Source organism: Tympanuchus pallidicinctus, unplaced genomic scaffold (assembly GCF_026119805.1).
Source record: "Tympanuchus pallidicinctus isolate F22 unplaced genomic scaffold, pur_lepc_1.0 scaffold2, whole genome shotgun sequence".
Taxonomy (NCBI): domain Eukaryota; kingdom Metazoa; phylum Chordata; class Aves; order Galliformes; family Phasianidae; genus Tympanuchus; species Tympanuchus pallidicinctus.
In genome coordinates, this window is record NW_026294721.1 from 43,154,808 (window position 1) to 43,182,048 (window position 27,241).

At 39.4% G+C, this 27,241-nt stretch overlaps 1 protein-coding gene across 9 annotated transcripts in view; it reads right to left on the reverse strand.

Annotated features, from left to right (window-relative positions):
* Positions 1-2,531: 2,531 nt before the first annotated feature.
* Positions 2,532-27,241, reverse strand: part of WDFY3 (WD repeat and FYVE domain containing 3) — a 139,691-nt gene continuing 114,981 nt past the window's right edge. For 8 of the 9 annotated variants that reach the window (XM_052682977.1, XM_052682973.1, XM_052682976.1 and 5 more), the window contains 23 exons: positions 25,351-25,519; positions 24,994-25,157; positions 23,723-23,871; positions 23,335-23,455; positions 22,967-23,052; positions 22,504-22,584; positions 21,885-21,939; positions 21,425-21,544; positions 20,821-20,938; positions 19,734-19,840; positions 18,858-19,011; positions 16,620-16,711; positions 16,078-16,290; positions 14,902-15,049; positions 14,132-14,286; positions 13,531-13,689; positions 11,900-12,079; positions 10,433-10,615; positions 9,722-9,818; positions 8,340-8,669; positions 7,152-7,263; positions 6,729-6,926; positions 2,532-6,248 (listed from right to left, as the gene is read on the reverse strand). In XM_052682977.1, coding sequence (XP_052538937.1) covers positions 6,128-6,248; positions 6,729-6,926; positions 7,152-7,263; positions 8,340-8,669; positions 9,722-9,818; positions 10,433-10,615; positions 11,900-12,079; positions 13,531-13,689; positions 14,132-14,286; positions 14,902-15,049; positions 16,078-16,290; positions 16,620-16,711; positions 18,858-19,011; positions 19,734-19,840; positions 20,821-20,938; positions 21,425-21,544; positions 21,885-21,939; positions 22,504-22,584; positions 22,967-23,052; positions 23,335-23,455; positions 23,723-23,871; positions 24,994-25,157; positions 25,351-25,519 — 3,312 coding nt within the window. In that variant the 3' untranslated portion in view covers positions 2,532-6,127. Of the gene's footprint in view, positions 6,249-6,728; positions 6,927-7,136; positions 7,264-8,339; positions 8,670-9,721; positions 9,819-10,432; positions 10,616-11,899; positions 12,080-13,530; positions 13,690-14,131; positions 14,287-14,901; positions 15,050-16,077; positions 16,291-16,619; positions 16,712-18,857; positions 19,012-19,733; positions 19,841-20,820; positions 20,939-21,424; positions 21,545-21,884; positions 21,940-22,503; positions 22,585-22,966; positions 23,053-23,334; positions 23,456-23,722; positions 23,872-24,993; positions 25,158-25,350; positions 25,520-27,241 lie in introns of those variants that run through there. The other variant, XM_052682978.1, reaches the window with a different exon arrangement.

Sequence of the window (27,241 nt, forward strand, 5' to 3'; positions counted from 1 at the left end):
TGGCTCACGCTGAAACTTAGTTTGCTTTTTCAATGCACAGCTCTCTCTGTGCCTGTTAGCTAAAAAGAGCAATCCCAGAATGTATTTCACAAACACTGCATGGAAAGCAGTGTTTTTACTACTGCATTTGCTGGTGAACTTGTTGCTACAGAACCAAGCACATCAAGGTCCTACCCTCCAGCTACCCATTTGGAGGTGCTGCACATAGCCTGGCACTCACTGGGTAAGAGAAAGGAGACTCTGCAATCAGAACAGAGGGATCCCTCAGCAGATAGCGAGGCATCAGCTGTACCAAAGCTGAGGAGAAGGTGAATTTAAATGCAACCTGCACATGCTTTCCCTCCCTTGAAGACTCAGTCTCAACAGAACCTTGGTGTTTTACCAGAGGAAAGCAGAGTTTTCAGCTCTCAGAACAGCAAGTGTTGTCCATGGGAAGCCTCAACCCACTCTGAACATCCTTCACTTTCCTCTTCCTTGAAAAAAGCTGAGAAATCCATCATGCAGAGCCACATAATTTCCTTCCATTAATGCCACATCCTATGTGAAGCTAGGCAGCCACAAAGAGCCCCTGCTGACAGACCAGACCAACAGTCATCCTCCTGAGACTTCTACAGGGCATCCAGCAATGCACAGCCACACACCATACCCCTAGCACAGCCACGTCTCTACCCCTAGCAGTAACACCCATCTGCATCCCATTGGCATGGCACAAACTGGGCAGCCTGTTCACCAGAAAGAGCTGCAGTTTAATTCCAAATTAAACAAACTCAGTGTGGAAATGAACTAGCAATACTTCGAGAAACTGCTTCCAGCTGACTGCAGGCGCATCACAAGGGAATGCTGATCTGATGGATCTTATCAATATAATTTTATACTAAGAAAGTTTACAAAACATATAGCACAATATTAATTCCCACATCTAGAAAAGCAACATGCAAAAAATATCCACTATAATGCACTGAACCTTTCTCAAACCTGTCTTTTTTTTTTTTATTATTTTAACATCATATTCTGTAGCTAGTGCAAATGGTGATAATTCACACAAAGGAGACTACAACTCGGATAGCTTTGTGGCTGCATAGGAATTACCTCTTCAATGTGTTACCTGTCCACTCCATCACTGTTTGTTCTGCTGCATTACTGAGAGAAGCAGGAGGAAACATGTAGCCAGTCGTCTCCAAGCCGAAGTTTTTCAGCACCAAAGCTTCACCTATGAGCAGGTTTGACCAAGTTATCATGCTGCCATTGGCAAACTTTCAAAAGAATTAATCTCCTACAGCAAGAAACAGAATGGAGGCTACTCCTGAAATAAGGCACGGTCACTAGCTATAAAGACTGAATCAGTGGGAGCATGTATTGGAGAGATAAAAAAAAAGTTATAAAAATTACTCATGGCACTAAAACTACAGGTTCTTCACATCATTCAGAACACTACTGGAAATTGAGCACAGGTCCGCTAACTTCAATGTGGTACAGATCCATGAAGAAGGCCAGCACATTTTTGCCAATGAGAAGAAAATGCTGAATTACCATACAGCAAGTGGTTCTGCTGCACAAACCAGCCTGGAGCCGCAGATAAGAGGGCATTTCTACTCGACAACCCCAGACCTAGCACCCTGACTCCAGAGCACTCTACTGGCTCAAGGTGCTCTCTCCTAAAGCTCCTTTGTGACCTATTCTGTGGCACCAGTTGTAGGCTAGCTACAACTGCAAAGAGCACTTAATACACTCTAAAAACCCCCCTCCAGCCACACAAAGCTGTTGTGAAATGAGTTTATGCTGAATGCAGTAAGCACAGATGGTTAATAACATTGCTTGAAGGTACTTTTATCTTACAGCTAAAGAAATCACTTTCTGACGAGCACTAAGAATGCAGTGTGTTCTGGTGTTAATCAGCTAAGGAACATGGCAGGTCCAGCTGCAACAAAGCCTGTTTTTTAACTGGAGAAAAACTGTTAGCAACCAGCATTGCCATGCAAGTAACCATCACAACAAAATCCCACCTTCTTCAGCACTACCAAATTAGAAAAAATTATACAAAGGCGTTGAAGGGGGCATGGTGGTGATGGGTTTGAGGTTGGACATGATTATCTCTTAGAGGTATTTTCCAACTGTAATCGTTCTATGATTCTAAGCATTAGTAAAATATTTCAATATTTGGGGATCTTAAGCTGTGTCTCACCAGATAAGGTCAAGTCCTGCTCTAGCAGTTGTCCTCTCTCCTTGGAAAAGATGATTTAAGTTTTCAATATTTCCTCCTCTTGAAATGTCCTTATGGAACGTGACTTATTATTCTTTACTGTCTGCCTTCTCTTTATCAGTACAGCTTATTCTTCTAAAAAACTGTCAACACTGCTGGCTTCCCACTCTCTACAATGACACTCTTAAAGAAAAAAAAAAAAAAAAAAGATTCACAATTTTACATTGCATCACTGCAGATGACTGTACTTGGGTTCAGAAAGTAAAACGATATCAAACAACAAGTTTACTTGTCTGGAGGATAAAAAAACATGGTACTCATCAACTACCACTCCCATTTTAAAAATGTTTATTCAGCTGCAAATGTTGTTTATTTCCAACAAATGCAAAACAGCTTTTTGGTGGTAAATAGCAGGTATTTATTTGAAATGAAAAAAATACTTAAGTACCTGAACTATTGCATTTAATCATGTATTGTAACTGTGTTACTCTAACTTTTTGCATTGGAGACAAATATACAATGAACATTCAGATATCACAGATTGCACACTAGATAGTAAATCGTCAGGCCTTTTACGTAACCACCAAAAAACAGATATTGGATTCTGCAATATAGTACAAAATTCCACACTCCAGTCTTAGCCAGTTATCTTCAATTTACTCCCGATGCTGTACAAATAAATGGCCATTTAACTAGGGCTTACAAGTTAATAACAGGACAAAAAAAATATACATTGCACTGACACAAAAAGTCAGCTGTGTTAATAGTCATGCAACAAGTAACCAAACTTGCTGAAATTAAAAATACTGTCTAAAAACAGTTTCGACTGCATAAATATTTTATACACAGTTCATTTACCGAAACAAAAGGAGTCTTTAAATGATACAAAGCAAATATAAGTATCTACCAATTTTATACATAAGAAAGTGCAAAATAACTTATCTAAAGTGTTCTGCTATTGAACCGATGACTGTGGGCTGGAGGCAGCCAGCCCCCTCTTGTAAGCATGACATTACATTTGCACACTACATACGAATGTTAAGAGTACATGAATAAGTATACTACAAAGAACAAGGCAGGAGAAGACATGTGAGGTACTTGCAGAGAATACAGTCTACTGATGTTAGTGTACATGAGCATATTTTTGCGCAACCCATTTTTACATGGAAAACAAAGCAAGTCTTTGCATTAGAAGCTTCAATGAGAAAACCACTCCCAAGTGAACGAAGCAGTTGCCCACAGCACCAGCTGCCAGAGGAAATACGAGCAGGCAGGGTACTTCCCCTCCACCTCCTACCAGCACAAATGTGGTTTTAGAACAGTGCAACTGAGGGATTAAGTCAGAAGGCTGTGGTTATTGGTTTGCAAAACGCAAATGTGGTCCGACCTCTACGCTACAGACTTGGAAAGGAATTGGGATCCTGATTTTAGTAGGCTGCCAAAGGTAAAAAGCACAGATTGACAATGGTGCCATGTGCCTGCATAGCCATACAACGGCCAACTACATCATCACTGATGGTGCACAGTCTTCATAAGTCCACATTAGTCATATATGCCTGATCTTATTTTTAATGTTCAGATTATACCAGAGTAACTGCCAGAAGCCCTGTTTTGATTAGGGTTTGATTGGAATCAATTCATGGAACAGAATTCTTCCTTAAATTCGGTTTTGTTTTGAAAACTAGAGGCAAGAGGGGAGAACCTCTGAGGACTTAAAAGCATTTAATGGTTGTTAAAAGAGCCTTCTCTTCAAACAGTAAACATGTAGACCACCAGCCCATCTTCTGAACTATGCTGGCTTCGCATCATTTTGGGAAGGGTCAAGGCAACGTTAGAGAACATCTGAATATAAATATTCCAGCACTCCATGCACATTTACTGAGGGCTTCCCCCCTTCTATTTTCAACAATAAATCTGCCAAGGGAGCCATGCAACGCAGCTACTTATCACAGTTTGGATCCGAAGGGATCTATTTGGGTCAGCTAACCTAAGCAAACCTGCATTTACTCAACAGTGTGCAAGGGCTCTAGAAAAGCCTTTCTGCTCATTTGGGGATCTAGTACACATACCAGAACAGGAATTTCTCATTTTACAGACCAGCACATACTTTATAAACAATCATGTCAAAATACATATTTAACCTTCAGTGCATAAACATGTGATACCAGGGTAGAGAGTAAGTGGTTAGGATCAACAAATGGATCTAGAAGGTCCAACCAAGAGAAGACAAGCGTGTCTCCAAGGTACAGGGACCCACTGTCACAGAGGGGCTGGCATTTCCCACACTGCAATTCCAACAACAGCTTAAATCATCTTCTTCCTGGGGATGGAGTCTGCCAAGCACCTGCCAGTGCAGGGTAACCTCTCCGTCTGCAGCCAAATACACACACTGATGTTCTGCAGAGCAAAAGTGGGGCTGCCTGTCTTCTGTTGCTTTGGGTCACATCCGTACTGTTGTTTTGAAGAACCCAATGTGAACTTACCTAGATCTAGATCATTTTGTCACACATTTACAAAATATATACACACACATTTAAAACAAACAAACCCACTGTTAAAACCTCCTTCGGAAAGCAGTCCACAGGCCTGTGTGGTGAGTGTGTTCCAATCCCAGTAGATGTCCATGTCTCTACTTCATCCCACATGTAGTGCAAAAGAAGTGACAGAGTAGTAAAAAAATACTGCAATTGAATTCATTTTTTTTAAACTTAAAAATGGTCATGGAAATCTACCACTGTCCTCAGGGTCATGCCACTTGCTGACACATGGAGACAGCTCTTAAAAGCATCTCTGGCAGAACAAGCACTAACCCGTTCCTGAATGACTACGTTATTCCAAACATTTTTTTTTTTTTTAATTTTTTTTTTTTTTTTTTTTTTTTTTTTTCAAATAAGCTACGGGACAACAGTGGTAAAATTCTATGCACAGGAAAATTCATCCTGTACCTGTATGCAAGCCAATCACTACTGACTTAAAGAAGGTAAAAGCTGGTTCTTGCACTGCATGAATCAGCTGCTAATGAACACTAATTAACAAAACTGCAGCTCTGACATATGTATAAAACAGGCCTTGTTAAATATGAACAACACTGAGGCAGTAAATAGTTTTGGTATAAAATGCAACCAAAGTTTACAATTTAGTTCCTGGTTATCTTACAGCTAGAATAAAATACTCCAAGTCCTATTCTCAAAAAAAGTTTTCTTTTGAAAAAAAATCCATGTAGTTCCATGAACAGCCTTATTTAAATGAAGATACTGTGGGCAACTGAAGAACGAACGTGCACAGACTGGATTTTTAACAGAAATACACATAATGCCTTTGAGTTTTCTGGTTGTTTTTTGTTTTTGTTTTTTTTTTGTTGTTGTTATCTAAACATTCATATTTAAGTTGATAGATGAGAAAGATGCCACACAAAGTATAGTGGTTAATCTGAAGTCCCATGTAACAGGCAGTTAGGTTCATATTTAGATAAAAAGGCCATTATACCTATTTACAATATACACAGTTGCTTGCGAAGAAGGCAGATTTACAACTATCTTCTAAAAAGCCTTCCCTTCCCTCCCACCCCCCACCCCAGTACAGATGACTAGCTCTACAAAAACAAGACAAGAACTGGTGTTTAGGGTAAGTGAGGATTTTCTTCATAGCCATGTCAACAGAGTTAGAGGTTGACAGTTCTACTGTATCTGTGGTTATTAACCACGTCTTCTTGGGCCTGGCTCTTCCAACGTGCCATTCACCTCATCACACACCTTCCATCAACACAAATCAATTCAATGATCCCTTATACTTTCAGTGCTTAAAATGCAGTATAAACTTAAGTGTAAACAGACAATATTCTACTCCCTTCTGATCACAGCACTATGCTCACATTAGTTCTCAGGGTGACAGCAGGACTGTACAGGGTCTCCATTTACCACCACCTGGTCAATTCCTGGGCCCTTCCTCTAAGCCCCGCTCATGCTGCAAGTTGTAGAAACAGTTCTGGCAGACTCTGACAGGTGATGAAATCTTCAGACGCTTGATTTCAGACTGAAAGCGACTGCACCTGCAAAGAAGAACACCACTGTGAACACGTCCTCTCCCAGCCTCATCATTTTCTTCCCAGGTGTGTTAATTATCATTGTGACTTCAAACACCTCAACACCGTCCGAACAAATTTTGACACCGTGTTGTGTTTGTAGATTGATAAGATGAACTATCTGCTGAAAAAGAAATATTTTTTTTCTCCTTTGCTAACTTAATTTCTCTAGGATTCATTACCTGATTTCATTCTCAGTTGACACCTACATTAAGCTGACAGCTTCACTGTTTATTTAAAGGGGCATGTTTGCTTTTTCTAACTCTTCTGAGGAAATTTTGACAGCACTCATGTTTGGTTTCTTTTTGTTTTTTGTTGTGTTTTTTTTTTTTTAAATCAATTTTGATAAGAGAGTGGAAAACACAGTGTGTTTGTAGAGTTCAGTGATATGCAATAGCCTAAAATTCTATACGGGAAAGAATCTAAAGGAGGCTGGTGCTAGCTTACTTCTGGCAGAAGAGCTGCCCACAGTTCCTGCAGTGGTGACGCCTCTCCGTGAGCGAGAACCGGACTGCACAGCCTGAGCAGCTGTCCCCTCCTTCATCCTTCACCCAGTGGTCAGCTGCTGACCGGCCCGGCTGATCACTCACAGACCAGCTGAACACTCGGCCACGGCCATCCCCAATGAGAATTCTGCTGTGATCTCTGGAGTAAAAAAGCAAAAGCATTTCCATGACTATTACGGCTCAGACAGCGATAGCTGATTTTAGATGTCAGAATATATAATGATGCTTTAATGACCAAGAATTAACCAGTGCTCTCAACAAAAACAAACAAACAAACACAAAACAGCATTATGCAAAGAACAGTATCTGCATCCTTTGACAACACTGAAAAAATGCACTGAGTGATCACCTGTGAGCTACTCACTTGGAGATGCCGAGGGCGGTGATTTCTGCTGGATGTGCGTTATCTTTGCGATCAAATGCCGTGTGCATAGTTAGTTTGCTCCGAAACACCAACTGACGCTCCCACCGGTATCCTAGAAGAGAGCAGGAAGGAGAAAAGGAAAAAGACAAATCTGCTCGTTCTCATTTCTGTATCTTCCTCCCTCCCCAAAACATCCACGTGCATCAATTTGTAGAAAGGAAACACCTTTATCTCCCCGGAGGCTGATAACTCCAAGAGAGTCACTTCCCACTCAAGGAAAATACACTCCTAACTGCTCCACTGCACATCCAAGGAAGGAGAAAATGCAATACAAGGCAGAGTATCGTATTTCACCAAATGCAGCTGACAGTTGTAGAGAACAGTGACACTCAGAGTGGAGCTGGCACCGAAGACCAGCAGGACTGAGAGTGTTTCATCAGTATTATTATTATTAATTTTGTCTGTAGCCAAGATTGAAATTTCCAACTGTGGTTAATTTTCTTTACAGCATCCCCTATCGGGCTGTGTTTTGGTTATGTGACTAAAACAGTGTTGAGGACATAGCAGTGTTTGAGGTACTGCTGAACATTACTTTGACAGCATCAAGGTTTTCTCTTTTTTTCCCCACTCTTCCTCACCTACCAGCAAGTAGGCTGAAGGTGTACAAGAAGCTCAGAAGTAACGCATGCTGGACTGCTGATCTCAACTGGCCTAAGGATATTCCACGTCATATACAGCATCATAGTCAGTAACCAAACTGAGGGAATGGCATTTTTGGTAAGGAAGCTGTTCACTCCAAAACTGGCTGCACATCAGTCTGCTTGCAGGAGGTGGTGAGAGCCTTTCCATCACTTGTTCATGGCTTTTTTTCTTCCTCTTTAGTTTGCTTAGTTGACTATCCTTAGCTTGACCTTTGAGTTTTTGTGCTTTTGCCCTTTTGCTCTTCCTATTCTCTCCCCCCATCCCATTGCAGCAACAGCGAGAGCAGATTAGCAGCCAGACAAGGTAAACTGAACACTATTTCCTCAGGAAAAACTCAAACAACGTACAACCTCAACACAGAAACTTCTCACCAATGACTTTTGAATTTATCAGCCATCACTGCTCAAAACTGCAGAGGTATTGCTTTTTGGGTCAATGCTAACAGCAAATTTATCCAACCAAGGAAGCGTACTCCTCTTCTTTTACCTGGTTTAAGCTTGCTGTAGTGCCGTGCTTCAGCATAGCTGGGGTGCAGGTGGTTAACCTGAGCGTGGGGATGTATTTTTGCTTGTCCTTCAGAATAATTCACAAAGATAAAGCCATCTTTCTCATCCAAGCTAAGCTGGTCTGACCAACGCCTGGAGTCATCTGAGCCACTGTCTGCTGACCATGCTGCTGCCACTCTGTTTGAGGCTGACCTCGGTCTGTGGCTGGTGCTGCCTGGCTGACTTTGGCTCTCCTGCAGTTTCACATCCTGACCAATGCATGGATCATCTGCGTCAGAGTCACTGCTGTCTTCTTCATGGGCTTCCTGTCCTGAATTCATGCAACAGAAAAGAGAACACCGTTAGCAGGACTGCTTATAGGCTAAGCTTTCTTCCTTTCTTGCTGCTACACTGCCTACAACCCAACAGGTGCCACCATGGCATGACTAAAGAGAAATTACACGTGGGAATCTCAGAGCCTTTGCAGAGATCCAGCTCCCACCACAGTAAACACCAGCAGAAATCATCACATTTTTCATCTCTTCGGCAACACAGGTAGTTCCTACAATAGTTGTTCTGAGGTAGACTGGGAAAGACACAGTGAGTACAGCTTTCAAAAGTGTTCAAGAAAAATTTAAAAAAATAAAAATTCCTCCTGTCACTCAGGAAAACAGTAACCAGTCAACAGTGATGAGACTCAGGACAACTAAAACACATGAGGCAGATGTTATTAACAGGCTTAACATGATGTGAAAACACAGTAGTTCAGTACATTCATACTCCGTTACAGAATAGCTAAGCTGTGCAATTAAAAGCATCCTATGAGTATCATAGGATCCACATCCAAGTCTAGATCATATCTTCAACATGAAGATGAACAAAGGAAGATGAGTAAAGCAAATGCCCATCAAGCACGGACCATATTCTTCAGACCACAGAAAACACTATGGCATGGGCAGCTCCGCTTGTGTAAAATTCGACTGATAGAACATCAGGTTGTTAACTCTGCTCTTAGGCTATAATTTTATTTCAAAATAGAGAAATACGTAGCTTTTGACAATGGTAGCATCCATTAGGATACTACCTATACCACCTACCTATACCACCTACCTATACCACTGATAGCAGAAGCAACCACAGGAAGGAATTTACTCAGAACAAAAGGAAGGATGGCCATGGTTTTCCTTGCTCACAGCAGTATGAAATGACAGTATGAAGTAGTGAATGAGAACTCAGACACTTCATTATGTCCAATGGATGTCTATTTTCCACTAAGAGAAAACCCTTCTATCATTTTCTGCCCTGCACAACCGCAGGACTTAATATATGTGAAGGGGAAAATCAGATAAAAGGCAAATACCAAGCTATGGGTAGGAGACATACCTATTTGTGCTTCTTGGCAATCCTCTTGCATTTCCAGGACTTCCGCAGGCTCTGGAGCTGGTGTTTCTGGTACTTGCAAAAACTCCATCCGCCAGAACTGGAGGGACAGGGGACAAGCAAACTGGCATGTATGGAACTCTTAACTTTCTTCCTAGCTACTGCTAGAGTTCAGAGGCATTATTAGAACTGTATAATCACACCAGCAGTACAACAGGCAGGTCGCTGCATTTTTTTCCCCCCCAAGGGTCATAGGAGGTCAACTACATAAATGCCTGAATGACAGCTGAACAAGCCTTGTGCTATTATTTAACTCTTCAGCTGTTCACATAAAAAATCCACTCCGTACTGCAATCTGACCAGCAGACTCTGGTTAAGACAGATGCAGGCACACACATGACAAAATAATGAAAGCCAGGTTGGACTGGCAGTGAACAGAGATGCTCTATTTTTCCTTCTTTTTCCTCTTTTCTTTCCAGGCAGCAAAACGAATTACCTAAAAGTGTGCAGAATAAAAGCAGAGAACAAAAGCTACAAACTCCAGGCACAGAAGCCAGTGAGCAACAAGTGGCTGAAATACAATATATATAATGATGCACCCCAGAACAGCAGGACTGCTTTCAGTACCAGTCAGGATGCTGCGTTGGACAGAATTTACTTATCTACTACAAAGGCTTAAACTTATTTTTCTAAGCAGTGGTTCCAAGTACGTACCCGTACAACTCCATCTGAATGTCCTGTCACAATGACATTCTGGGTATCCCACTCGTTCATCTCTGACACAAAACAACACATGATTTGCTGGCTTCGACCAGTGAAAGTGTTCACACTTGCAGTGGGGCTGCCATTAATACTCCATACATGAATGTAAGTGCCAGCACATGACACAATATCCCCCTGAAAATACAAGTAAAAACTGCATATGTGAAAACAAATCTCAGATTCTGTTTCAGCAAAAACATAAGCCAGGTTTATTTGCATAGGTCAGTGTTATCCCAAGCACAGATAAAGGTTGAGTGGAGAACCTTGAGAGCAGCCCTGAGAAGAAAGATATGGGAGCATCAATTGATGAAAGATTCAATATGTGCACTTGCAGACCAGAAGGCCAACTGTATCCTGGGTTGCATGAAGAGAAGCGTAACCAGCAGGTCGAGGGAGGTGTTTCTGCCCTTCTACTCTGCTCTCGTGAGAGATCACCTGGAGTACTGCATCCAATTCTAGGGCCCCCAAGAATGGACAAGAAGGATGTGGAGCTGTTGAAGCAGGTCCAGAGGAGGGCCACAGAGATGATCAGAGGGCTGGAGTACTTGCCATGTGAGGACAGGCTGAGAAAGCTGGGGCTCCAGCCTAGAAAACAGAAGGCTCTGGGGGGTCCTTACAGCAGCCTTCTACTACCTGAAGGGAGCCTACAGAAAAGCTGGTGAGACACTGGAACAGGTTGCTCACCAAGGCTGTGGATGCCTCCTCTCTGGAAGCATTCAAGGCCATGCAGAATGGGGCTCTGAGCAGCCTGATCTGAAGGAAGGTGCTCTTGTCTATAGGAGGAGGGTTAGAACTAGATGATCTTAAAGGTCCCTCCCAACCTAAACCATTCTATGATTGCAGCAGCAACTTTGAAGTAATTCCTAAGTAATTCCTGTTCAGGCTGAGACCCTAAATAAAACTGTAGAATTACATACTTTTTTTTTTTTTTTTTTGACTGTACACACAAAAACAGACTTAGTAACAACCTGTCTGCTGAGTTTATAGAATAAGTAGATCAATTCCTTTATTTTTCACCAGTCCCACAGCATATTTTAAGTACCTTCCCTTCCCTCTTTTATGACTCAGCTCAAACCTCCTATCTTTTTTACTGACACGTGCTACATTAAAGTTCATATGATCCCTTCATAATTAGGAAAAGGGCAAGAAACAGTCCTTTCATCTAGCGCAGAGGGGAAATAGTAGCTGTGGTTCAAAACACCAGCAACACTACAACAACTGGATGAGCAGCTAATAAACTGTGCCTCTTACTACCCTCTTCTTCTCACTACAATTTATTTCCTATAACAGGTAATAAGTTTTAACATGAATTAAGCAAGCTTCCCCAAACCAATGGAAGAGCCTAATTTGTTTTTCTTCAGTTTAACAATTACAGATTCTTGCTAACACTCCCACTACACATGGATGTTTGCTTCTTACCGTTAATTCATTTATACAGAGTGCTGAAACTGGAGCCCTGTGACCTCGAAGCTGTGTAAGAAATGAGAGCTTATTCAAATCCCAGATGATGCAGGTGCGATCCCGTGAGCCACTCACGATGATGTGATACGCCAGTGATGCTGTTAAGCACGTGACAGTGTCAGTATGACCCAATAACGCCTGCCAAAAGAAGACAGAAGGAACATGCTACAATCGAGAGAGAACACAAAAGTTGTTGTATTAAACCTAAAGAGATTCAGTCAACGTGAACTCAAACACTTTATCAGAAGGCCCAGCTGGACTGGAAGTATTTAGCTGGTGACTGCTTCCATAACTGAAATTGATAGAAGTCATTTTCTGAAAACAAAAGTTCTTTTTAAATAAGAACTGGCTCCTATTTAAAAACCTGTTGGTGTTTGAGAAAAGCCAAAGAAAAGAAAAATTACAACCAAAAAGACAAAGTTCACAGCAAGGAGGAGAAAATTTCAAACGTCTGCTTTGAGAAGACCTCTTTTCTACATTTTAGGCCTGAAGTAACAATTGGATAGAAATCTGGAATACAGCTGGATTTCTCCTATTTACCAAGTTACAAAGTCATCAGATAAGCTACAGCAACTGGCCTTGCACTTACTCTGTCCTCACTGGCAAAAGCAGAGCAACTTAAATGTGTCGCCCTGAAATTCAAGATACAGTGCCTTATCTTGCAGTAACTGTTAGCAAAACACTTCTGAAATACAGCTTCAGACAGTCCATGTTGCAGACCAGTGGTGAAAAGTTAATTAATAATTCTCTAAATTTGTTCAGCTAAGTTTTAGTTGAAGTTTTCCACTGGAAAAAAAAAAGTCCTACTGTTAAGATGCTAACAGGAAAAGTGACACAATCTGGCTACTTAGAAGAAGACGTTTTGTTTGTTTGTGGTGGGTTGGTGGTGTTTTGTTGGTGTGGTTTATTGCTTTTTGTTTGTATGTTTTTGTCTTGCTTCTTGGCCTTTTTTATGAAACACACACACAAGACTTCCTCTGCGCTTAGCTGCAACTGACTTAAAAACACCGGTCCTTTCTTCATTGCATTCAAGACTGATGTTTTGAATTCACAAAACAAAAACAATGTAAAGGTATCCTGAAAGAGTATTATTGCACTCCACAAACATGTTACTGCCAGAAAAAGCAAAGTTTGCCCAAAAACACAATTTAAATAACTCTACAAGAAAATAAAGAAGGAGAAAAAGTAGAAAAAGGAAAATGAACAGTAGAGACAGCTTCTTTTGCTGCCCTCCCTGTCAGTCTTCAGATGGAGGTATTTTATAGAGATCTCTACAGTAATACAGCTTACTCCACAGAAAACACATCTGCATACTTTTTTAGATTTTTTTTTTTTTTAAATAAAAAAATATTAACATTTATTTTTTAAAAACATTGCTATTTTATTTCCCATCTTTAAGACAAGTTTCACATGGTCAACAATCCTCAAAATGATGAAATTTTTATGATACATTTTACCTATTTTCAGTGTAGATCTCTACTGGGACTATTCAGATTTCCAAGTCTACTCAGCTCACAGTTTCAAAGCTAACAAACTTCCTTTGATCTTGGAACATCATTTCCCTAATTGACATCTTTGCTGTATTTTACCTGTTTCAATGTGAGGGCTTTAGCTTTTTCTTTGGAGATGCCCATTTCCCACACACACACCGCTGTGCTTGTTCCCCCAGTAATAACCAGCTTGGGATTGGGACAAATGGCACACAGTATCTGACCCCACTCTGACAAACATTCATAAACAATTACTGCCTGGAAATAAAGAAAACAGAGAAGGATTACTTGCAACATTAGAGTTAGGTGTGAAAAATATAAAAGCTCAAGTGCCATCCGGCAAACTGAATCATTAAGTAACCAAGATTTTGCTGACATGCTTTTCTCAAATATAAATAATTCCAGGCTCTGCCATAAGATGCCTCCTGAGGGAACACAAGAAGTGAAATTTAATTACATGATTTAATTGATTTGGTTTTTTTTTTTCTTCGCAGTCTTGTTAAAAGTTATTATGAATTGGCTTATGTTATTTTGCTCATGTTCCAATGAAGAAAATTGGATTGGGAGAAAGAAAACACAGAGCACAAAAAACGTTATCAATTCACATGCAAACTAAGTTTTCATCTTTAGATTCCTTTCACTATTAAATAGTGATTTCTTTTGGTACACTCAGCACTGAAATGAATTTCAGAAGACAAACCTTGTCCGACTCGTATGTACCCAGTCTACAGCTGAGATCTGCGTAGCCCCAGGCAAAAGTTTTATTCCATGTAGGAGGGATGAGAACCTTATTCTGTTCAACAGCCAGAATGCCTTTATCGGTACACACAATCTGTCCCACAGGCTCCTTGAGTTCTAAAAAAGAAGATAGTTATCTTTTACTGAAGAAAAAAGACTGATGCTGTCCAATCCTATTAAATACCAGATGCTCCACGAAAACCAAATATTTGCATTGCTTAAAAAATTACTCTGGTCCCACGTACAATGCTGCAGGAGATGTCCTTCAAGCCAAACAAGGCACAGACGTAATCGCTTCGATGCTTCTGAGCATTAAAAGTGATTGTGCCATTTTTAACACTATTAAAAGTAATTTTTTGGTATCGATGCCAATGTCATGGTCAAACATTTCCACAGGTTGCATTCTTAATCAGTGATCTATTTGCTGCTTTTAATCAAGTTCTGCAAATACAGATAACACTTTTTTGTTTCCTATCCTTGAGTATAGCCCTGTTACGTTTTGTGGAACGATACATCCTTTTCTCTTCAATTCATTTAATCAATTAAGAAAGAAAATACCATATGGCTACTTTGCTGACAGTTAACTTTTAATCACTGTAATGTCAGAGATAAACAATGTCAGAACCTACTCCTTTGGCCTCAGCACAGCTACCAGTATCCCTTCCTGCCAACCTTCTCAGCATTTTTTGCATTGAGAAATTGGAAAAAATGCTCCAAATACTGTGGTTTTACCTTTTACTGGTGTGAGAGACGGCCGCAGGTTGTCCAAATGATGGAAAAAAATCTTGTCACTTGTGGAACCTGGGGGCACAGAGGTTCCTGCAGCTTCCCCATTCAGTCGGCTTCTAACACGCTTTGGAGGGTGGGGCTTTTTGAAGAGCTGAAAGTCATCAAGAAATTACAGGTTTACAGGAGCACAAGCTAAAGATTAGCAGTGTTTCATTCATATTCTAAAAATGCTGCAGATCAGCAATCAGCAAGCACTACTTAACTGTTCTCTGCATTCGCGGATTCACTGTTGGGCATCCACTAATAAATTACACCAAACATTTTGACTTCAGCACGACTTCAGCAAATAATACAGAATTCAACTGTGATACATAAGCAAACCATTTTTTGGAGCCTCCACACAAAGGTTTATCAGATGGTAAATTCATTATAAACCTTTTGATGGCAAGTGTTACGTATTTACAGTACCTAACTTATGAATATAAATCTTTACCCATATTTTGTTAAATTTCACCTTCTTTGACAACGAAGTTGTAAAAGCACTACAAGGAGAGCTGCAATTTCAAGGCTGAAAGTTATTATTTTTTTTAACCTATTAGCATATTCAAGGTACAGGGAACATACATAAACCTGATGTAGTTGGGCTGTGAGGATGCACACGTTTCTACTGCTCACACAAAGTCAATGGGTATGAAGGGCAACAGCAGGACTGTTTGCCTCAGCCCTCCCTGCACCACCCCACACCACCACACAGCTGGCCTAACAATGTGAGAGAGGCACATCATTTTTTATTTTTATTTTTTTTTTAAGAGTTATTATAGAAATTAACTTATCACAGGAAAATGGCACTTTCACTGTTGCCCTCAGTCACATCAAGTGTTACATTTTTAGCAGCAACATACTTATTTTTTCAACACTTATTTTTTTTCTAAGTTGAACAATGATGTCATAATTTTTTTAATCTTTATTTTATGAGTGCAAAACAGAAAAAAGACATTTCCCTTCTTGTGAGCAAAGTCCAAATTCTTTCTGCATTGCAGAAACAATCATTGCACATTACTGGAAGAATACGAACAAATATTCTCAAGAAGCTTAACTCCTCAAACACTTTCCTCCTCTGTTTCAATACATTTCAGCCCATGTGCCATCTGGCAAATAGAAATTCTGCAGATGCTGTACCTGCTTTGGTATCTGTCCAAAGTTGTTAATGAATCCTATAGTAGCTGTCTCTTTTAACGGATCATTGATGTTATATATATCCACTTGCCCCTCATAGAAGAGATGGTGAAAGACATTTACAGCTTCTACTGCAGCAGGACCTTGTTGTTTATAGCCAAAGATCAAGTCAATCCACTCATGCAGATGTGCACTCACAAAGTCACATTCCAGAGCCTGAAATCCAAAGGACATGCACTGAAATTAGCCACGTCAGTCACCAGTTGAGTCTACTACACGTGCCATAAAGAAAAAAGCAGAATACACTGATATATTCTCAGTATGTTTTGTTAAGCTTTTTCATTTAAACAACTCCTGCCTCAACTCACTCTCTAGACAAAAAGGAAGAGAAGGAAATGCCAAGTCTGCAGCTATTTGTGACAAATAGCCATCAGCTCAGAACTCATGGACCAGACAGCAGCTGTGACTGCATGAATCAAGTCATGTTTAACATGCAGCATAAAGGCACAACTGAAGTTTTCTACAGCCATTAAAACTCAGATTACCTCCCGGTGAACTCTGATAAATTCACGAGGGTCTCCTTTTGCCCACGGAGGGAGTATTACATCTCCAAGTTTAGTGCCATTTTGTTTGCAACCTATAAAACAAATTAAAAAAATCGGAGATACACATTGAAAACACATAACGACAGCAATGGTTTTTAAAGTCAACAACAACAAAATCTAACGTCTTTCTTTTATAAGAAAACGTTTTTCAGACTTTTCGTTTAAATACTGCCTTATCTTTAAAGGTCAGGCAATAAAACCTGAAGGTTTCCTACATAGTTGTTCATATATGGTACCTTGCAAGAGTAGAAAAATAGGAATTGCTCAAATATTCCTTATTAGGGTTTTTGAAGATGACAATACTGTTTCAGAGTTCTTTTAATACAGCTTGCACTGAAACAGCAGATACTCAAGCAGCTGTGGAGCTGGCAGCTAAAGCCATCATTGCACCAAGGCACGTTTCCCATCTTTTCTTGACCTCTGTGTTATTCGTGATGTAAAAATGAGTAAATGCAACAGCTTGAATTTTAAAGAAGAAAAATTTTCTGCTTAGCATGTATTTAGCAGCAGACATGTCAGCTGGGTGTATTTTGAAGGAAAATAAATCCTGGTACTCGATGGTTTATCAGCAAATTGCACTGACAAGCCTTAGTGAAACAGCTTTTGACTACAAATTTGTTTTCTTTGAAATAGAAACAGATTGTGTCAAACAACTGAAACGTTTTACACACGAGAATAACTATATGACAGTACAGCTAAATATTCATGTACTGACACTGATGAACTAACAGCTGTGTGCCAAAAGTTTCACACCAAAGGACTCTGGTCGATGACCTGGGCACAGTCTGGCCACACACAGTCATCTGGGTTCCAGAGAGCTCACTTCTCACTCTGAATACTTAATGCTGGCATGTTTAGACTACTGAAAACCTATTTAACCTATTTGTTAAGACTTCCAAGTTACATTCCTGTGTTGCAATCTGTTGCTGAGAGACATCCACACTTCTTACTAGCTCAGAGGAACACCAGCAAGCTTCCAAGTTTATACAAGCATACAAGTAGTACAAGCAGTGTCCTACATTTCTTGCATAATCTCATTAGGCTTTGAATGTTTTCCTCTCTATTTGGGAGCAAGGAAATAGAATGGGAGCAGGATAAGTATGAAATAACACAAATTGAAGTATCCCACCTTAGCAATTCAGAACAAAAAACAATTCCTAGTGCTGTTCTAAATATTGGTTGAAAAATTTCTTTTGCCTGATGATCACAATCTAAATTTATCGGATGTTGAACTAAACAAACAAGACCAATACTTTTACAGTCATGGCCATACCCTCTTATGTGAAATACATTTGGAAGATGTTCTGCATGTCTTTTTTCCCCATTTGTTATTGCTTTTGTAAGGTTGCACTTCCAATCTCTCACAATACCTTCTGAACAACAGATCTGAAGCTGCTTAAATGCACCACTCAAACTTTCTTATGGCTATTAGACTCACAGCACAGAGCTGAGAAGAGCTTAATGTCTCAGTAATGTATGACATACACTCCAAAGAGCACTTAACTCCTATGGCAAATATATGTGAAATTAGACTCTTAAATAGCTATTGCTGTAAAAACTAAGAGCCACATTTCAACAAACCTTTTAGAAACAGTTAAAGAAGAAGTCCTAAAAGTGAAAACTGTCAAACAGATTTTGTAAAGTCTGAAAATACTAAGGAAGATAATATATAACAAAATGAAGTAACATGCTACATATAGAAAAATGGAAACAGAGAACTGCAGGTAAAATGTGACTATCTGAGTGTTTCAAATGGTTTAACTGAAAATAAATAAAATTTTTTTTTTAAAAATCACCAAATCGACCAGCAAACAAAACCACCCCATCTTAAGCTGAAAACTTTTTGAGTAGTTAAATGTCTTTCTTAGCAGTTGTCAGAACAAACTATTAATTAACTTTTAAAATGAACACTTGCTGTTTGAGAAAATGAAGTAGATAAAACTGAAAGAAAAGAAAGCATCACAAAAGTAATTAGTAACTCCTGCTATATTCTTACTGATGAATCAATGAGCTCTGTATCACTCAAACTTTTAAAAATAGTATACAAATATGGAATCATCTATCCTTTCCTCATGCAGTCAAGTGCATCATATTCTTCCCACCTGATGAGCTTTTCTCATGTCAGACTGCCTGCAACACACTCACAGTGGTAGCAATGCTACCAGCTGCTTTGCTTACCGAGATCAAAATTGTTGGAATTGAGCAAAAACTCAGGGAGGTAGAAAAATTCTGGGATGAGCTCTTTCACATCTGCCATGTTGTGCTTTGATGCTGAGTACCAGGCCTCTCGCACACTGTGAAACATTCGATCTGCCAGGTCAAAGTGACCGCCCTGCAGGACAAAGGGAGAACAGTCAGATCAGCCCACCAGAGTACCTTGGCTGAGAGAAGGAGAACCAGAACACACATACACAAGGTATCAAGATAGAGATATCTTCAGAATGTTAAGAAACACACTCAATCCTACTTCAAATTTCAGTCTGGGGATCATCCCAGAGAAAATACATTTTTCTTTGCTTGATGACTTCCATGTAGGACCACCGTTAAGATCCCAGCTCCTCCTCAATCTGCCAAAAAATCCAGGCTCTGCAAATTTTGGTTTACTTTAACACTCAGTAACAAACTCCCGGGATAGAAGTACTGGTTTAAAAAAACAAACAAAAAAAAAAACAAAAAACAAAAAAAAAAACCCTTTTAATTTTGTGCGAAGATGTTAAGGAACTGGCACACAACTCCTTCAACAGCAGACTAACAAAGCCTGATTAAAAATGTAATTTTTTTCACAGCAAAATCATCTTTGGTTTTTGCCTTGTGTTATTTTGTTCATACATTTATTCAAAACATTCTAACTTCACGAAGAAATGTGAATTCCATTGCATCCTCTATTAAGTAATCTCAAAGATTTCTGGACCAATCCAACCTGCAATTGCTCAACTGAATTTTTTTTTTCTAACATGTCTTATGAAAACAAAGGAGATAAATCTCATTTTTTCACGTAGACCTCAAATGCACAGCAGGAAAGCAATACAGGAAGTGAGGTCTTATTCTTTTTACCTGTAGTCGTAAGAAAATCTGCGTAAAAGGCTCCATCCGGACAAGATAGGAAGCCACTATCATGGCAGATGAATAGTGGGTCCCATAATGATAAGCTGGAGTTTCGCCTGCAGAAAATTAAACATCATGCACATAGAAGAAATAAAGCAGTTAGGTGAAGCAATTACTGGTGACAGTATTAACTAGTGCTGCCTTGTATCTACTCTGTGATCGTGGACACATTTAAAATTGGCACTTGTAACTTTCATTCCCGAGTTATCAAAAACTGTATGTTTTCTTGTGGCTATTTCAGTTAAAGCTGCAATGCAGTACCTGTAATTTAATGGGCTTCTGCCCAGCAGGACCAGGTTAGTCTTTTTTTTTTTTTTTTTTTTTTTTTTAAATTTAAAATGCTTGAAGCATTCCAACACAGCTATGGTGATTTCTGCTGATAGAACATTGTTTACTTCATTATTCTTGATTACTCTGGAAATAAGGCTTATGAAGAAATAATTCTCTGAATTTCTGGCTACAGATTTCGTACAGCTAAAACAGCATCTAAAATAGAGAATATATAACTTGATTGTGTTCACTTTGAAGCATTATGAACTTAAGAATTTCCTAGTGCCTCTATTTCTTTTGGATAGTAGCAAGGAAATGGTACTTCCTGAGCAGGAAATCATACATCAAACTCAGAAACGAAAAAGCTGAACTGCTGCTACTGCAGAGGTATTCACTTCCTCTGTACAACTTACTGCCTTTCAGCAGTGCTCAAACTGTACTCGTTAAAGAGACTGGATGTGTATTACTTCTGTACTCTGCCCATTTCTAGCCTTTAGATGCCGTTAAACTGTTTTGAAAAACAACTGTTTTGTCTTCATTTTTATATATAAACACATGCTGATCAGATTTAAAAATCAACAGTATAACAATACTGCTTCACACTTCTAATTTAGTATTTGTTCATAGGTCCTCAAAGACCCACAGTAGGGCTCTGCATATCCAGATCCAGAAGTCTTGAGTCATGCAATTAAAATTCACAACATCCTCCTGAACTGTGGCAGGCTCCTGCCTGTCTCCTTGTCCTGCAGCATGTACCACATCTTACCATTGGGATCTTCCCAGTCTTTGTATCGTTTCTTGTACTGGGCCAATCTGTCTTCTGTTTGAGCTCCCATGGGCTTTGCCAGGTTTCTGAATGTCTTGGGATTTGTAAGATCCAACTCCTTTAAAAATAAATATTAAATAATAATAACAATATTAAAAATAAAACAAACATAAATTCAATTTTAAAAACATGCTTTCCCTGTAGACGCAACATCCTTCAAGATATACTTCAGAAAGCTAATGCAAAAACTTACTGCTGCACTCTTGCACGCTGACACAAAGGAGGTGCAACTGCCTCAGTACAAAGTGAACATGTGGGTCTTCACCTGTCCATTAGCACCCATAAAATCAGGATGGGCAAGGGCCTTCCTGCACAAGACTGTCAAGCACCTGCACTATCCTACCCACTGACCTCACAGGCTGGACATTACAAAACATGAAAATAAAAAAAGGCAATAAAGATACGCCTCGATTTTATGGAGGTAGTGCAAGCCAACTGTAATACTCACAGCTCAAACACATAAAAAAATGACTATTAGAGTGATTGTATATTTTATTTACCTCTCAATCAAATTACTATTAGACTGACAGGACATTTTATTTACCTCTGAATCATAGTCTGCGAGGACCCAGGGAAAGACAGGGTACTGCATGAGATCATTGTAGGATCGGCCCGCCAGGGTGTTTAAGTGCATCAGGTACTGGAAATTACTGATTTCTCCTCTCTGAAGGAAGACATAACAGAGCTGTAAAAACCCCACTTCACAACAATCAACTGGGCTGTCAAACTTCTCAGGTGCTTGCATTAGCTCTCTACAAACATAGGAAACTTACATCAGTATTACAATGTCCAAACTCTATTTATACTTTTAACGATAGAATCATTTAGTATTTCATGATAAAATATACCCAAAATTAAATATAATTTGAGCACGAAATATAACCAGTTACAGTACTGAGATACTTTTTCTAAAGCAGTACTTGTTCATAGGATGTAACTCAGGTGTACTAAGTATATATCACTACAAAACGTGCAAAAAAAAAAAAAAAAATGATAGCACTTACTTCCCATCTTTGAGTAACAGATTTTTCTCCCACTAAAGTACTAAGCAAGCCAGACCTAGACAGGAGAAGAAAGTACATTTTCTGACTTATCAACAGAATTTGAGTTGCATCTTCATAGGACAATTCAAAATGCCAAGATTAAAACTTACAAATTTTTACAATCAGGCAAAATGGATTTCATTCCTTTTGGCTTTAGCAGTGCACATTTTATTTCTGAGCACAGACAGTTGAAATAATGCACTTTATACATGCAATTCAGTGCACATTCAAACATACCTGACAGGCTGCTACTGATGAAAATATCTAACAATCCAGAGAAGCCAAATAGTTTTGCAACTTCAATTCTTTCAAAATGTATCAATAACTTTAATCTATGTATTTATATGTAAATATAAATTTATGTAAAATATGTATTTATTTGTAGGAACACATACCAAAAGTGTCAATGATGCAAGAACATTTAAAGAAGTTGGAGCATAAAATTAGTATTTATTTGGCATTACCCAGTTATAAACAGAGGTTTATACAGGAACTCCCCAAGTACATCTGGACGTTAAGGTAAGCATCACTGATTTGAAACCAAGGAGATAAAGAACTTATGAGGAACGGCAAAGCTTACCCTTGTTCTACGCTGGTGTTTGGCCTCTGTCCAGACACTGACTCTGAACTGTCAGTTAGAGATGGCACCACAGCCAAAAACCTGCACCGACAGGTAGAAGGAGATTACCATTAGCGTCTGATGTAGGCATCTCTTCTTCTTAGAAATGAACACGTCTGGTACAATTATTTTGTTCTGAGCAGCTGTGTAACATCTTTAACAAAACCAGAACATCCCTTCTCTCCCTACATCCACACACAGTCACAGCTCTCATACAGACCACATGCAGCAAGTTCAGCATACAGGCATTAGCGCTTCCTAGTGGCTCTTTGGTGCCATGCTATATTTGCTACAGAGTTATGAACTGTCTCACACCAATCACTTGCAATCTTGTTAGCCAATCATTGTAGGCTCAAATATGACTCAAGACAGACACTTGCAAATAATCACATTAAATATCCTAACTTAAGTTACTTTACAATACCTCTGATAAACTTTATTTCTGACCCCTTTTTGGAACGCCAGAAGATAGTTTCGTCCGTCTCCTGAGAAAACTTCAATTGCAATTGGCTGAAAACAAACAAGACAGACAGGTCACCACTAACACATCTGCTTGTCACTTTCAAAGGTCAGAAATAAACCAGTTTGGCTATGCTGAGCTACACATGACACAAAAGTATTGCAACGCACACTTTGTCTAGTGTGGCCAGCTGCTCTATTTTCAGAACACTAAAATCCACTAACTCACCCATTTAACTAAGTCACACTAGACCAAAAAGTTCAAGATCAGATATTTAGACTTGTATTTCATCACGATGAAATTTGCCAAATTATGATCTGTGCCCAAGTTACCTGCAAAAGGTATCTCCTTTTATGTACTTCCTTAATATCTTCATATGCAAAAATGCTGCACGTTCTTTTGAGTTGACTTGGACCTTGCCTTGCCCCCCTTGGTATGATTGGCTCGTGCATCCTGTAAACGAGCATAAACAGGAAAGTGATTAAAAGAGATGCATTGTAAGAATCATTCTTTTCATTCATATGAGAGCACAGGCATAGAAAGAACTTGTTTCACAATAAACCAGCTTAGCATTTTGTGAACGCAAGAGGCAACTGCTCCTGAGATTGTCAGCAGTTCTGACATTATTTTGTAGTTGCCCCCTGAAAAAATTTCATTAAATATCTGCTGTTTGCTGTTTGCCTACTAAAGACTGATTAAACTCTTTATTCATTCACTCACTTTGGAGGCAATGTCTCAATGTCGCGTATTTCTCTAGTGGCTGTCATGGTGAATCCATCAATTACGTAGAAATGCTCTTTGCCAAACAGGAGCAGCCCTTCACTGGTGTCAAGGCCCTGAACCCGAGCACAGCGGTACATGTGCTGAATCTGAAATGAAAAACAGGCACTTAGCAAAAGTAGGTCAACAAGCTGAGACTCAGACCATTGCTCTGTTAGAACCAATCCCAGACACTGCTTTGTTATGCACAGATGCAGTAAAAATTTCGCCATTTCTCCTACTCATTGAGAAAAACATAACCTTGGCAATCAGTAACTGAGAAGGTAGTTTAAAGGAAGTTTCCTCTCTATGATATAGATTGGTAAGTTTACTAACTTACTCATACATGTATGGCTTCTTGGGCATATTCTACAAGCTGTAACCAACTTCACTGATCACAAATCTACTGACTTACTTCAGACAAGACGGAATGATGAAATAACCAGAGCAGCCTTTCAATGCTGTTCTTAGGGATAAAATATTCACTGTCCATAATTTTCATTCTAATGATAAGAACAGTTGATCAGTTTGTAGAGTATTTATATTTTCAACATGCATTTCCTCTTTCAGCTCATTATGCCAACCGGGTAAGCAGAGGACAGCTGTAGGACGTGTTATGAGGAGCGGCTGAGGGAACAGGGACTGTTTCATCTGGGGAAGAGGAAGCTCAGTCAAGACATTATAGCTCTCTACTACTACTTGAGAGGGGGCTCTGGTTAGACGGGAGTCTTCTCTTCTCCCACATAGCTAGTGACAGGACTAGAGAGAATGGCTTCAAGTTGCAACAGGGGAGATTCAGGTTGGATGTTAGGAAAAACTTATCTCTCAAAGGGTAGCCAGGTGCTGAATGAACTGCACAGGGAGGTGTTCAAGAAATGTTTGGATGCTGTACCAAAGGACATGGTTAAGTGGGGAGGTGTTGGTGGACAGGTGGACTGGATGATACTGGAGATCTTTTCAAACCTTGATGATTCTATGATTCTATGACTCAGTTCTAGGACAGGTTTGGTTTTCCTTAGCAGGTAGGAGGTTAAAAAAAAAAAGTTTCCAGTACAGTGTTTGAATTGAAGCACACATTTCTTATCAAAGATATTACAAGAAGCACCTGATGGAATATTAAGCAGATGCAGCTGTAAATCAAGAAATGTATATGAGGATGTTTATTTCTGCTCTCTACATGCAATGCAGAAATTCCAATACAGTAAACACTGTTTGTTTGCAGTACACAATACCTTCTCTCCTTCTTCAAGTAGTCGAAGCAAAGTTGTATTGTCAGTCTTCTCTTCTTCATCAATCGAACTGCCCTCAACAATTTGATCTTGTGACTGTTCCTGGTTCTCATCATCTCCTCCATCAGGAGCAGACCGAGACCGTTTCAGGGGAGGCTTCACTAGGCCTTGAAAAGGAGAACGAAGATAAAATTTTAAAAAATAAAAATTAAATGATCATTGTGAAAAACCTTTTCAAGTTTAAAATTTCTGCTGTGGCAGAAAACAGCCCAACATGTTTATCTCAGTGCAAATGTAATGGAATATGTAAAGGCAGACAAATTTAAAGAAACTGGAGCAGGATAGAAGAAGTGATCTAACCTTTGACTCTCGCAATTGTGTCCTCCCCATGTTCTGGCTCCTGCTGAGTGGTTTCACCCACTGTGTTTTCCTCTATGGTGTCCTGGAAGATGGCAGGGTTTCCAGACGCCAGGCGCATGTAGTACTCCTTACTGTCATAACTTATAGCCCTTCGGTAGCGAGCAGGTTTCTTAGAAATAATTGAACACAATCATTTGGTCAGTCAAGTCTTCTCACACATTTCAGGGACATGGTGTGCAGCATGGAGCATGCCCACAATGTGCTCTGTGCATGTGCAGCGGTACACCAAAACATGAGAACAGGGACTCCACCCTGGACCCAACCTAAGGAGAGCTATTCAGCCACTGAATTAACAATGGGTTTGTGGAAAAACCTGCTGCTAAACCTACAGCACAGGAAGTACAGAGCATGGCTATCAGGTAACAAACAACAGATGTCACAAAAGACAGGCTGGATGTTTTTGCTGAAGCCTGATAGATCAAATGGATATTTTCTACCCTCTCAGCGCTCCGTGCAGCACGTGCAGCTCATTCATTAGACAGCCAGCTGCAAAACTAGACAGTGGTCTGAATAAACTCAACAAAAGATTAAAATAAGTGAAGCTGGTATTGACTGAAAGAGATGGGAACTTGAATTTAAGGATCAAAAATTAACTACTTCAGTTTTTTCTTTCATTAATACATATTTTGAAGGTCCACATGAAACTAGCATAAAAAGGATCCACTTAGAATTCATCAAGAATCACCAGTAACCACAATGGATTATGTTGCATTTCATTATGGTAGTGGCACGGTGTTGGTCCTTTGTTTAGCATGTTAATTCTTAGGTTCTTCGTTTAATTACAGAGGTAATACTAGAAATCAAAGTAGCATCTAAATGAGGACACTGTCGGAAACATCACTGCAGAGGCAAGCAGGGATAAGAGCTATTACAGAGCCAAGAACTTCTCTCAAATTACAACAAACTGTTGAAACTGGATGGGAGAAAACCCATTCATTTTATACTTCAGTTGAAAGTTTTCTTCTACAGGAACTGTTTAACCCAACACCTCTAGAATGCTCAGTCTGTGAACATATTCAGTTCTCCATATATAAAAGTTTTAACTTTGTAGCATAATTTCCCATTATTTCTGAAATTATAATGGCATTATTACAAAATATAAGTACAGTTCAGTGCTTTAAATTATGTGCTATTGCAGAATATCAATTGCCATTTCAACTATGATTTTAACTTGTTCACTTCTGCAGCGGTATCTGGAAATACATAAAACATGATTTTCTTTTTTGTTGTTGTTTATCTGGACAATTATGCAGTGGAAAACTAAAGGACCCTTAAAAATAAATTAGCTGTATTACAAGTACGTGCTTGGAACAACTAAGTGATTAAGATTGGCAACATGGAGATTCATTACTTCAGGTCAAATTGGCTGCCTCAAAACTCAAAGATGCAAGGTACTGTGATTTAATTTGCAGACTTATGCTCAACTAAGCTTCTGCTCCTTTAACACTTCAGTGGTAACAACTGATGTGTACACTAGAATGAAAAATCCAAACCAGCCCTATTAACATAAAAAAAGGGAAACAGCAATAATTTTACTTCATATTCTACATAATAACAGATTTCATTTATTTGTGTTAGTTTATTGCTGAATGTATTTTAAAAGAAGTGAGTACACGCTATACTTAGTGATGGGCAAGGCTGTGAATGTCTCTTAATAGACAAGTATGTAACATGGAAAAGCCCGCAGAACAGCCAGTTCTAAACAATTCTGTTGTTTTTAAGCTAGAATTCATATTTTGAAACAAAGCATAAACATCATTAATAAAAATTAAGACTTGAAGGAAAGAAAATTGGCTGCGGTGCCAACAAAAAATAGATCTTTCAGCCCATG